This window comes from Cololabis saira, chromosome 9 (assembly GCF_033807715.1).
Source record: "Cololabis saira isolate AMF1-May2022 chromosome 9, fColSai1.1, whole genome shotgun sequence".
In the NCBI taxonomy this organism is placed as follows: domain Eukaryota; kingdom Metazoa; phylum Chordata; class Actinopteri; order Beloniformes; family Belonidae; genus Cololabis; species Cololabis saira.
The window spans coordinates 17,109,204-17,122,220 of NC_084595.1; the positions used below are offsets into that span (position 1 = coordinate 17,109,204).

Consider the following 13,017-nt stretch of genomic DNA (forward strand, 5'->3'; position numbering starts at 1 on the left):
AGTGCTTTCCTTTCTACCGTGGTCACGCTTGTTGTGGTATTAACTTCACACTCCTGCCAGACAGTCAGTCTCTTCTGCTGCCTCATCGTAACCACCAGGTCTTCATGGTCATTCAGGCGTATTATTGTGTTTGATAACGGTTAAATCGACCTGAACAGAAGATGAGAACCTTGATGCTGCCGTCGTGCCGGGTCTTTGGGCTCGGCAGTCCGGCACGCAGATGGATCCCAGCAACCTTTATTTGACTTTTTAGTTTACCGGTGTATATAGTTTATAATAACACATATATACCAGAGGAAGCTGCTGCTGCACTCTCACATCCACTACACCGATGCATCGTAGGAAAGTCACGTGACGTAAAAAGGGTCAGTGGGTTATCGAGACTAACTAGCCGTGAGAGCCGAAGCTGAGTTCAAATAGAGCAGAAAATTGCTTTAGATGTACAGTAGGCTGGTGGTTGACGGCCACCTTAACGTGACTCGACGTGAACTTGCTCCAGTTCTGCTCATTCGTGAAACGGCGTTCTTCTCTCCTCCAGCAATCCGTCCGACTCATCTCCTTATGTAACCGCCTGTCTCGCTCCTTCCTGTCCAGGAGCAACATCAGTGTGGCACGCAGCGATGACACTCTGGTAAGACCTGGATCTGGGCTTTTTATTATTATTATTATTATTATTATTATTATCATTATTATTGTTATTATTATTGTTGGTTGATCTAACTGTGACTCCACATTTTAAGGCAGAGGGGTCGGGCTGTTCAGCAACAACAGCACCAGTAATTGAGACTTTTATCCAGATTGCTTTGCGTACTTGTGTCTGTGGCCAGCAACACCATCAAGACGAGATACCGTATTTATGGGACCATTAGGCACAATATCAATGAGCGGGTACATTTTCATACATAAGACGCACCAACTTATAAGGTGCTTGATAAAACATATATAAAGCGAAACAAAACAGTCTGGTAAGTTGAACTTTATTCAACTTGTTCACATTAAATCAGAATATTGTTCAGTTGTAACTAAAACAGAAAAAAAACCTCACATTTTAAATAATTCGTCTTCCACAAATACACCAATAAAAAGTGGAGGAGGTAAACGTCTTGTTCTCTGATTGTTCTCATTGTTGCCTGCGATAGCAGACACCTGAAGTTAGTGTGAGGTTGGAACAACGTTGTTTTCCAACATTTATAATCAGATTATAGTATAGATTTGAAATTAGGTTTACTCTAAAAACATTGTCTAATTACAGTAAGGAAACGTTGACTAGATGTTGGTTGATGGTTGCTTACCAGCGCTACATAATTAGTTATCTAACGTTGTCTGACGTTACAACCCGTATCCAACCAAGGACCAACTGTAATGTGTCAGCTGAACAGTCTGTCAATCAAATGGACCTGCTTCGTCGCTATCAAAGTCACTAAAACTGCACTATTTTTTAGCTCAGCGTACCTCATAAAACTGGTTTGAGGTCAGTAAGAACAACATTCATACATAAGGCGCCCCGGATTATAGAGCGCACTGCTGGTTTTTGAGAAAATTTAAGGATTTTAAGCCTTATAGTGCAGAAAATACGTTAAATTACTTTCACAGTACGAGAATCCCGACTGTGTCGCTGAAAGTCGGAGACCTGACGGGAGGCTGGCTGGTGAATGAGTTTCCCTCCGTTGCTCGTTAAGACTCAGTTCTGGTATTTCCAGCCTCACAATCTCTCGGAGAATCTCGAGCCGCTTCATGTTATTTATTTGTTCCTCATTTTCTGCTGCTGATGATGATGAAGTGTGTTTGTTGAACTGCTGGATTCTCGGTCCGGTTCCTTAAAGACACATTTGTCCTGTCAGAACTGGTTCTTCCAGAACAGCGTTGATTAAAGAGTGACTGTTTGTACGCACATTTTTGTTATTGTTAGAGTTTGAAGATCTGGTCTCTGATAACGCTAAGCAGTAAAACGCTGCAGGCCGGATCAGAGCGACTTCCTCCTGTTTCAGGTGAGAAGGCAGGTAGAACTGGTCTCATCGAGGATGCTCCTTTGGTCCAGGATCTAAGCCGATCCAGTGGTGGAGGAGGTCAGGGTGGGAGATTTAGGAGTTTTCTTCAGAAGCGTGCGGCAGAAGAAAGCAAAGTTTTTATCCATTATCTACGTCCAGATATCCTCAGTGTGTTTTTCTTTCCACATACTTTTCCCTTCACTTCATCACACAGATGGACGCCTCGATACCCAGCAGTCCTAGCTTTTGGTTGAGGAGTAGGGTAGGGTAGTTTTACGAGGCCTAAAAATGTCTTGACGCAAGGATTTGTTTATTTGGTGCTGATGTGGATTTGCTCTGGGCAGGAGATGACGACTGTTTTTTTTACTTTAGCCATCTCAATGTTTTTACTTGAAGTAGGAGTCGTCTCTCCTCATTCATCACCAACTCCCTAAATGCTCATCTTAGTGTTTCCATTTTTGTTCCATCCTCTTTTTAAATTATGGGGTGTCGGCGACAGCGAAAGTGGTGCAGTACCGCCACCAGGTGGTGTGGAGCGGTAGTTTGGTAGGTCAGTGGATCCTACCGGGTCACCCAACGGAAGGAGGAGGTCAGTCTTGTTAGAGTCCAGCCTCCCAGAATTCACCTCCGACCGTTGCTAATGGAAACCCGACTAATATTTATTATTTTAGGCAAAAAAATGCTGGCTAACAGTAGAGGGTGTATTTAGTGAGGACATATCTAATAAATCCCTGACAAGTGGAGTTACGGCTTCTACAGGACTGTCTCAGAAAATTAGAATATTGTGATAAAGTTCTCTATTTTCTGCAATGCAATTTAAAAAAAAAAAAAAAAAAAAAAAAAAAAAAAGTCATACATTCTGGATTCATTACAAATCAACTGAAATATTCCAAGCCTTTTATTATTTTAATATTGCTGATTATGGCTTACAGTTTAAGATTAAGATTCCCAGAATATTCAATTTTTTTGAGATAGGATATTTGAGTTTTCTTAAACTGTAAGCCATGATCAGCAATATTAAAATAATAAAAGGGTTGCAATATTTCAGTTGATTTGTAATAATTTCCAGAATGTATGACATTTTTGCATTACAGAAAATAAAGGACTTTATCACAATATTTCTAATTTTCTGAGAAAGTCTTGTGTATTTCTTTGGGTATTCCTGGAGCACTCATGTTAACCTTTTACTTTTCATCAAATTATTACACATTTGGACTGTAGCTACACTTTAATATGGATAGATGGATGGATGGATGGATGGATGGATAGGAAATGTTGTGGTCATAGCAGTTTGGTATAAATACAATAGAAGAATAAAATAAACTCTCTCCCCCAAAAAAAACTGAGGTAGAAAAGAAAGGACCCTTAAACACTTGAAAAAACACAAGAAAAATAATGAGGTAACTGCTATGGCAAGAGTCAGAGTGGGAGGTGACTATAATATCGTAGTAGTCCTGCAGCTGAACATAATAGTTTTTAATGTCTAAACCTTGAACTATGGGATAATCGGCTCCGATAATCACTGGACAGGTACAAAGGAAATCCTCCTTTCCCCTCTAGTTCTGAAACTTTTTCTGGAAGACATTAACTTTTGTTGCTGTCATGACTTTTAGGAAGATAAAAGTCCCAGCAGCCACGTTGAGGGTGAAGACCGTGTCGACACTCTTGCATGTTCGCGGGCAGTACTCTCAGGTGCCGTAGGCGAGGTATTCCCAGCAGGAAGGTTATGTTGAGGAATGTAACCGGGGCATCAAGCTCGGCTGAACAAATGGCCCATCAGCCCGGCCCCCCCTCCTGCCGCTTTCCTCTTCATCTCTTTGTGCAGCAGTGCATCACAGCCCGGCTCAGTGTTGCACAGATGGGTTTGGCTCCAGCTCCCTTGGGTCACATGTCAGCTCTGTCTTTTCCACCTGTGCAGGATGAGGAGGATTCCTTCGTGATGAAGGCCATCATCCACGCCATAAATGACGACAACGTGCCGGGTCTGCAGCATCTGCTCAGCTCGCTGAACAGTTACGACGTAAACCAGCCCAACAAGGTGACAACAAACGTCTTCTTCCAACTGTTTAATTCAAGTTCATAAAAACACGTTCAGCCGCTAGTTAAAGGAAGTTAACAACATTGGAACGTTTGTTCTTAGAATAAAGAATAAAAGATTGTAAAAGCACAACATCAACTGTGCAGCGAGTGATCTTGTTCATTGCTTCAGTCAGAGTTGATCAGCTCCACTGTGATCATGGAGTAAGGTTGATAAAAAGGGCTGTCGTTGGTTGAGTCTCAGCATGGCAGCTGTTTCAGAGAACCTGCATGCAAAAGTTTGGGCATATGTTGTAAATGTAAATGAGCAACAACAACAAACAGCGACAAGGCTGCAGTGGTGAAGAAGAGAGAGTGGGTTTGGAGGAAGATCACAGATTAAATCAGTTTAAAATCAGTTTAATATTCTTTTTTTTTTATATATGTTTTTATTGGCAGATTGTTTCCACAATACAGAGCAAAACAGATGAACATACTTTTTTTTTTTTCTCCCTCTCCCCATCCCACCCCCCATGGTTATCATCATTAAGTTTCCTTTGGGAATAGCAAAAAATAAATAAAAATAAACAAAAAATAAAACAAATAATAACAATAAAATTTAAAAAAAATAGTTAATAAATAAAAATAAAAAGATACTAATATAGTGACATAAAAGTAGTAGTAGTGCAATGACTGTAAACTTAAATAAGAAAATAAAGTGAGAACGAAACCGAGATGGGTTATCTAGAGATTAATAATTATTTCTTAGATCAATAATTAGCAATTTCAGTACAAGTAACAAGTTATACTAGTAAACACTTGAGTCGGAATGTTGTCATATATCACCTCCAGAGTTATATACCAATGTAATTGGGCTGTTACTATTTTTAGGGATAGAAAAATGAAAAACAGACAACAAGAAACAAAGACATCAGCTCAGTCCTTTGGAAGTACCCACAAATTTTCAAAGTAGGTAATAAATGGTTACCAGCCTGAGAAGAACCTTTCTAATGAACCTCCAATTGTAAACTTTATTTTTTCCAATTTTAAGAAATCCATAACATCTTTGAGCCATAAGGTAGTAGAAGGAGGCTTTGGGGATTTCCACCCCAACAATATTCTTCGTCTTGCTATCAGTGTGGTAAATGCTACCATTCTAGACTGTTTTGCGGTCAAAAGTCCAAACTCCGGTGGTATTCCAAAAATTGCTATCTGGGGTGATGGCTCCAAACGAATATCAAATACATCAGACAAAATCTTGAATATATTAGTCCAATAACCTACTAGCTTAGGGCAAGACCAGAACATATGAGTGTGATTAGCCGGAGAGAGGGCACACCTATCACATTTATCTTCAACTTCGGGATATATCGTTGCTAGTTTAGATTTGCAATAGTGAAGTCTATGAAAGATTTTGAATTGGATAAGGCCTAGCCTAGCGCACGACGTTGATGTATTGATCCAGTTTAATATTCTTGACCAGTTCAGGGCTTTATGAAATAAAACAGAGAAAACAAAACAAGAAAAAGCAATTAACCAGAAAAATGTCATGTTTATGAAGTAATAGGTTTGATACGCAAGAAAGTGGTTTCTAAAGTTTAACTGAATGAATCAGAAACTACTTCCTGTCATCTAAGTTTTCCTTAGGTGTGTTTGTTTTATTATTGTAATTATTTTCATTATAAACACGGATGAGGCGACTTACACACAGATTTTCTACTGAAAGAAAGGTAATAAATCAGCACAGTGGAGCAGTTTGATGTGTCTGCGTCAGGAAGGATCAAAGTGGAGGGAAAAGTGTCAACAGATTCAGTTTTCATTTTCAGAAGGTCAGTAAATACGTGTTGAGTGTTTTTAGAGAGGTTCTGCAGCTCTTCACCCGAGGGGCCGTTGAACGGGATTAGTGTGTCCACTTCACTTTGAATAAAAGCAACAACAGAACAATAAAAGTATTTTTGAGTGGAACTCTGCCGTAGAAGTTACTAACGCGGTGTGTTTGTTGCAGCACGGGACTCCTCCGCTCCTGATCGCCGCCGGCTGCGGCAACATTCAGATCATCGAGGTGCTGATGAGAAAAGGCGCAGAAATCCAGGCCAATGACAAGGTAAACACACCTGGTTGAAGCAGGTTGAGTCCTGGGTTTCGTTTCTCGCCTGGCCGGTCCTCCGAACTGTTGAAGATACAGAAGATACCACTTTGTTCACACCGTTTGGCAGAAACGGAGCATGTAATGTTGGCAGTGACTTCCAAGCTAGAATCACCATAGACGTGAAAAACTAGTTTCTGGAGCACGAGTGCAGTTGAGGTGATCCATGTTGATCCCAGATGTAAGATGAATAGTGGCTCTCAAACGCTCCCTTGTGACTTGTCAATTCAATTTTTCAATTCAATGTTATTTATTTAGCGTCTAATACAACAGAAGTTATCTCTAGGATCTTTCCAGAAACCAGAACATGACCCCCGAGCAGTTATTACATAAACATAAACAGCGTGCACCCTAGTGGGAGAAAAACCATAAGCCAAACAGGAAAAACTCCCCTTTAGGAGGGAAGAAACCTGGACCAGGACCTGATCATCAGGGGGGAATGGCGGGCTCATAAATGTCACATGACGCACGCCACGCTGCAACTCAACTGTCCGGTAAAAACAGCTGTGAACGGACCAAACCTGGTGTGTGTGTGTGTGTGTGTGTGTGTGTGTGTGTGTGTGTGTGTGTGTGTATTAGGGCTGGGCGATATATCGAGATTTTAATATATATCGATATATTTTCAAACGCGATATGGTACGAGACAATATCGTTTATATCGATTTACATTTTTTTTTCTTTTTTTTTTATCATTTTGATATAGCTTATTTTGTTACAAATTGACTTGAATGTTTTATTTGAGATTTGCACAAATGTTTTGTTATTTGCACAACTGTCAACCTCAGTGGAAAAGTCTGCCTGTTACTGTCTACATTGTATTAATTGCACAGTGTATTTTAATTTAATTGTTATGCAGGAAAGGGATATTTGTTTTATTTTATTCAAGAACCATTTTTATTCTATATATGCAGGCAGTTTATTTTTATTTCATTTGTTTTATACATTTTGATATTGTGCAGACCTCTGTTAATAAAGGTACCTGTGTGACATTTGGCACGAGGCATTGTATTAAAACAGTTTTTTAAGGGTTTGCCTCAGAAAAAAATGAAGCTAACAGAGATGCTATGCTACAATGCTTTGAGGGAAACCCCAATTATGTCACAGAAAAAATATCGATATATATCGAGTATCGCCATTTAGCTAGAAAATATCGAGATATGACTTTTGGTCCATATCGCCCAGCCCTAGTGTGTATATATATATTATGTATAGAAAAACACCACAAAGGAAACAGCTGGTTTACAAGGGTGGAGTTATATGAATTAGCGTCTCGTCTTAACTCGGCCCCTCCTCCATCTGTGAGGTCCCCTCTTCTTAGATCAGTCATACAGCTGCATCCACGTCTGATCGGACGCAGCAAGGTGGATATAAAGGAGCTGGTTTATCTGCTCTGATCTGGTTCTGTGATGTCACAGTACCCTGCAAATCTGAACCGCTCGTTGTAAGAACTTTCAGCCCCATGGAGATAAAATAAACAGATTTTACTTTTTCGGGGTTTTTTTTTTCATCGTATGTCACCTTTAAGGACACATTTTGAGCAAGGACTGGATCCTCACCAGCAGCAGCTGGTTGCCCCTCTGTCCCCGGACATGTTGGTTTTGTGTAACCGTGGAGCTGTCGGGGTAACGGATGGAATAGCAGCAGATTTAACCGTTACCATGGCAGCACCTCGACTAATGCCACCTCAAAAGCGGTCCTCAAAATAGCCCCAGGTACCTCATCAGGAGTGCGATGTACTGTGTTTTCTAGACGGATGAGTTCATGTCATACGGCTGCAGACAAAACCTCAGATCGTTTAAAAAGTAGATGAAATGTGGATTTCTCTCCTTTCTGCAACCTTCAGAGCGGAGCCAACGCTATCTACTACGCGGCGCGACACGGCCATGTGGAGACCCTGAAATTCCTCCATGAGAAGAAATGCCCTCTGGATGTACAAGATAAGGTGAGTCAGCCCCCCCCCCCCCTTGAGAAGCATTACTGAGCAATAACCAGACACACGTTCACACACCTGAAGAGAAAAGCAGCTCCTCTGGCTTTTCATCAGCGTATTTGCTATTGCCGTAGTAACGGTCTCACGGATAGAGACGGGCTGTGTTGTGTGTGTTTGCCTGTGTGTCCGTCCTCACGGCGCTCACTCGGGCACATTAAATCCCCAAAGCATTTTTACAATCTCTTCAATCATCGCAGCGGCCGCTTGTGTCCTCGGCCGCCCGCCAACGGCGAGCAGACGACTCCTCCGGCGGGTCGGAGCTAATCTGCTCTCCAGGCGCTTTGTCGATTATTGTATAGTTGCTGTTGGGGGATCATTAAAGTTCCATCTGACTTTATGAGGCCGTAACCCTTTAAGTGACACGCTTGAGCTTGCAACCCCGATTCTTGTTTATGTGAAGGTGAAAATCTGAGGAGGTGGAGTTTCTTTAATCTTCCAGGTCCCAAACTTGAGTAGATATTTTAGACTTCACTCCGTTTATGGCACTTTTCCACTAGTACCTACTCGGCTCTAATCATCTCAACTTGGCCTGGTTTCTTTTCCATAACAATTCAACACCTGGAGCAAAAGTAGGCGGGTTGGAGCCAAGCTGCTGTGACGTATTATTGTGTGATCTAAACAAAGAAGACAACAACACTAAAGATGTAGAACCTGAAGGATATGGTATACAGGACTGTCTCAGAAAATTAGAATATTGTGATAAAGTGCTTTATTTTCTGTAATGCAAAAATGTAATACATTCTGGATTCATTACAAATCAACTGAAATATTGCAAGCCTTTTATTATTTTAATATTGCTGATCATGGCTTACAGCTTAAGAAAACTCAAATATCCTATCTCAAAAAATTTGAATATTCTGGGAATCTTAATCTTAAACTGTAAACCATAATCAGCAATATTAAAATAATAAAAGGCTTGCAATATTTCAGTTGATTTGTAATGAATCCAGAATGTATGACATTTTTGTTTTTTTAATTGCATTACAGAAAATAAAGAACTTTATCACAATATTCTAATTTTCTGAGACAGTCCTGTATGTGCTGCTGGGTCTGTGACTTGTCTTCGATATCAAGTAAAAAAATGAGAGTGAGAGAAGCTTCAAGCGCCGACGCTTTTTAATTTTTTTTAGTTTGCCTCGGCGCTGCTGAAAAGTCAGCTGGGAGCCGCGAGCAGCTATGAAGTGACAGAGATCCTGGTAGATCTGGTCTTTCCTTATCGCCCGTCTAGATCCCTTTTTAATTCTCTCCTCAGCCACCAGGTTTATGAACATCTGCACCTCAGAGTTCCACCAAACAGACTTTTGCACTGCCATTGCCTGTCGAATAAAATGAACAAGAAACCACAGTCAGAGTCGCTCTTTCGCTGATGTCACATCCTGACTCAGAAGTCTGACTCCCAACCCCCCGACTAATCGGTGTGTGTAGTGTGTTGACGTCAGATACAGCCGACTCAGCCGCTTAGAACCTCGGCAGAATAGTTACAGAAAAAGTATCTACTCAGCACATTAGACCCCTGGTGGGAAAGCACCAAACCGAGTCGAGCCGGGCTGAGTAGGTACTAGTGGAAAAGCCTCTCACCTACGAGCCACGTTTTTGGTGTTTTTTTTGTTTTTTTTTTAAATAAAGTTTCTCATTTAGCAGTCTGCGTTTATCCTGTAGTTCAAAAACCGTTTCATGTAAGCCGTGAAATGCACTAAATCAAAATGTTTAAACAATAGACAGAATTATATTCAATAAAAAGGAGGTAAATGATAGAATAAGACTAAAGTGCTGTAAAGCGTGAAAGCAGCTCGTTTTTAATGTTTAAAAGCGAATCTCTTCCCTGAGAACTGAAACACCTGGAAGAATTGTAACGTACCAGAATTTGTAAATTATAAACGTCGAGCTGAAAATAAAGATTTGTCTTTGGTCAATTATTTCTGTGTTGTAACATTGCGTCTTAGCAGTAGCTCTTGTTTGTTTCCCCTCAAGTGTCTCTTAAGGGCTCATCCTGCTGTCGCCTCTGGGTTGGTGTTTATTGGGTTGAAGTCTGAAGAAACAGAGCATGTTGGCAATTTAACAGTTTATTAGGTTAACAGACGGGAAGTGTGGAGCACCAAACACAGCTGAGTTAAAGGCTGATGAATTGAGTCCCAAATCGAAGTCGACCTACTGGGAAGTTGGTCCCTGAGAGGATATGACACGACTAACAGAAGCACTTATTTAATTTACTAAAATTACCACATTGATGTCAGGCAGCTTAACAACTGTGGAGGACACTGGACTTTCAGCAGATGCTTTTACCTTTACGATCAGGTTTTTTTGGCCCCAATCTGATTCTGAGTCATTTGAATTTGGGTATCTACCGATACCGAGTCCCGATCCGATACTTTCGTAACACATTAAAAAGATGAACAAATGCAAAACAAACAGATCCCCTAAACATAGCAGTTCTCTTCGCGGTAGCTTGAACAATAGTAAGTAATAATAGTGCAACTTTAAACATAAGTTTGAATTAAATGAAAACAGCAGCTCAACTTAAAACACCCAGCAGGCATGTTAACAAATAAGCAAATAAAAGTGCAACAGTGTTATAAAGTAATTATAGTTGTTTTGTATATTGTGTTAGTATCCGCCCTAAAGGTTGTGACGTTTGGGGAACGTTTGGTGCAACTAAAAACGAACTTTCCCGCAACGCAAAAATTGTATTTATTTGCTTCCGCTGTATCACTACTGTGAGCATGTGCAGATCACCACAAACAACTTTATTGAACTCACTTTATGGGACACAGCCCACACTCCACCCCCCCCACCTCATCGTCTTTTATTTACGTGGACCTGTTGCTCGTTGATACACCGGTTGTTTAGTCTTTGGTCCATCATCTGTTTGATGCGCTGATCAAAATAATGAGAATAAAATATACATCCGATCCCTGATCGGGATGCAACGCTCGATTTCCAATCACGTGATCGGATCGGGACATTCCTACTTTTACCCACCACGACGTCCCAGTGAGAAGCATGTTGCGGGTTTTCATCGTTTATTTATTTTAGCTGTTACAACCACTAAATATAACAACAGAAGTGCATTTGTCAGCGTACTTTGAAATAAATTAAACCGTGAACTGTAGGCCTATTTAAGTCTATATTTGTGTAAAATTTAAATAAAATCTACCCCAACTTTAATATAAAGAAAAAATGTATCTGCAGCTTTAAAAATAAATATAAAATAATAGATGAATAAAAGAATAGATGCTCTGACATTTTTTGAAGGAATCTTTCATATATTCTCCCGTCTTTACGACCTCCAGAGCCGCCACAACACCAGCAGGGTTGACTGTTGGGAGGTAATCCACTTCTTGAAAGATAGTTTGCTTTCTTCAGCTTTTCGTAGCAGTTCCGGTTCGGTTGGGTATTTTTCGGCAGATGCAGAGTGCTTGTTTTGGAAGTGTCTTTCAACGTTACATTTTTTGTTGTTCCATATCTTCTCGTCACATATCAAGCACCAAGGTGAGTCGGCGACATTGGCGATGAAGGCAAATGAATATGTAACTGACGTATATTTTCTTAACAAATTAGAAATTAAAAATAGTTCTTTTAAAATTAGACTCCAAGATAACTGCCCAACAAGATAAACTGATAATATGAATAAAAATGAATTCAGAAATATCATTTATTTATGTCCGGGTTGTTTTTCAAGGTCAAAGGGTTGCAGGTTGCAGACTCCTGCCCTAGTGCCCTTTCAGGGCTTGTAACCTGTTTTCTTAACACATGTACCATATGTAGAAGTGATGCTGTGTGCTAACGCCTGATTGGTTGCTTTTCTCTAGTCGGGGGAGACGGCTCTTCATGTTGCGGCTCGTTACGGCAACGTGGACGTGGTGAGCTACCTGTGCAGCATCCGTGCCAGCCCGGACCTGGCGGACCGGGTGAGTGTGTCCTCTATCACTAACGACATGATGAGGCAGTTATTGGAGAGACGGGGGGTTAATTATTCTCTCGTTTCGTATCCAGGAGCAGGAGACGCCGCTGCACTGCGCCGCCTGGCACGGCTACTCGGCGGTGGCCAAGGCGCTCTGCAAGGCCGGCTGCCACGTGGACGCCAAGAACCGCGAGGGGGAGAGCCCGCTGCTGACGGCGTCGGCCCGAGGGTTCGTGGACATCGTGGAGTGTCTGGTGGAGCAACGGGCTGATCTTCAAACAACCGACAAGGTGGAAACTGTTTCTTATAAATCATGAGGAGTATATTTATACTTATATGATTCCGCCCCCACGATTAAAGACTTTCCCGTGTAACTTTGGTCATTTTCCAAACCAAAACTCGCATCAAATGACGAGAGGAATGAAAAGAGAAAAGTCTGGCGAGTTTCAGAGAAACGATGAAAGCGATGGCGATGACTATGGTGATGGTGACTGTGATGGTGACGGTGATGGCGCCCGGCGCCTCCAGGATGCTGACGTAGTCTGTCTCTCGTCTCCAGGACGGCCACACGGCGCTCCACTTGGCGGTGCGCAGGTGTCAGGTGGAGGTCGTCCGCTGCCTCCTCCGACACCGCTGCAACCTGGACCAGCAGGATCGCCATGGCAACACGCCACTCCACGTGGCCTGCAAGGATGGAAACCTGCCCATCGTGGTGGCGTTGTGCGGCGCCAAGGCCAACCTCGACCTGCCCAACAAGGTGAGAACTGGCTCGCCTGCTCTCATCACAACGCCAATGACATCAAACAGATCTGCCACCACTCGCTGACCCGAGGTTCACAAAGTTTGCTACATCAGGGTGTCTGCCAGGTTTTCAACGGTGAACAAATTTAAAGCCTTAAAAGTGTTAAATTTGGTTTTGGAGGTATTATCTTTTTCCAGACTATGAGGGGTCCTATTCTGAAAATCTCTCCGCTGC

The 13,017-nt window shown here is 41.7% G+C and overlaps 1 protein-coding gene across 1 annotated transcript in view; it reads left to right on the top strand.

Annotated features, from left to right (window-relative positions):
- dapk1 (death-associated protein kinase 1) overlaps positions 1–13,017 on the top strand; it is a 96,687-nt gene that overhangs the window by 58,183 nt on the left and 25,487 nt on the right. The window contains exons 11-17 of the mRNA XM_061730617.1: positions 539–631; positions 3,907–4,026; positions 6,010–6,108; positions 7,994–8,092; positions 11,950–12,048; positions 12,134–12,331; positions 12,601–12,798. Coding sequence (XP_061586601.1) covers positions 539–631; positions 3,907–4,026; positions 6,010–6,108; positions 7,994–8,092; positions 11,950–12,048; positions 12,134–12,331; positions 12,601–12,798 — 906 coding nt within the window. The remainder of the gene's footprint in view (positions 1–538; positions 632–3,906; positions 4,027–6,009; positions 6,109–7,993; positions 8,093–11,949; positions 12,049–12,133; positions 12,332–12,600; positions 12,799–13,017) is intronic.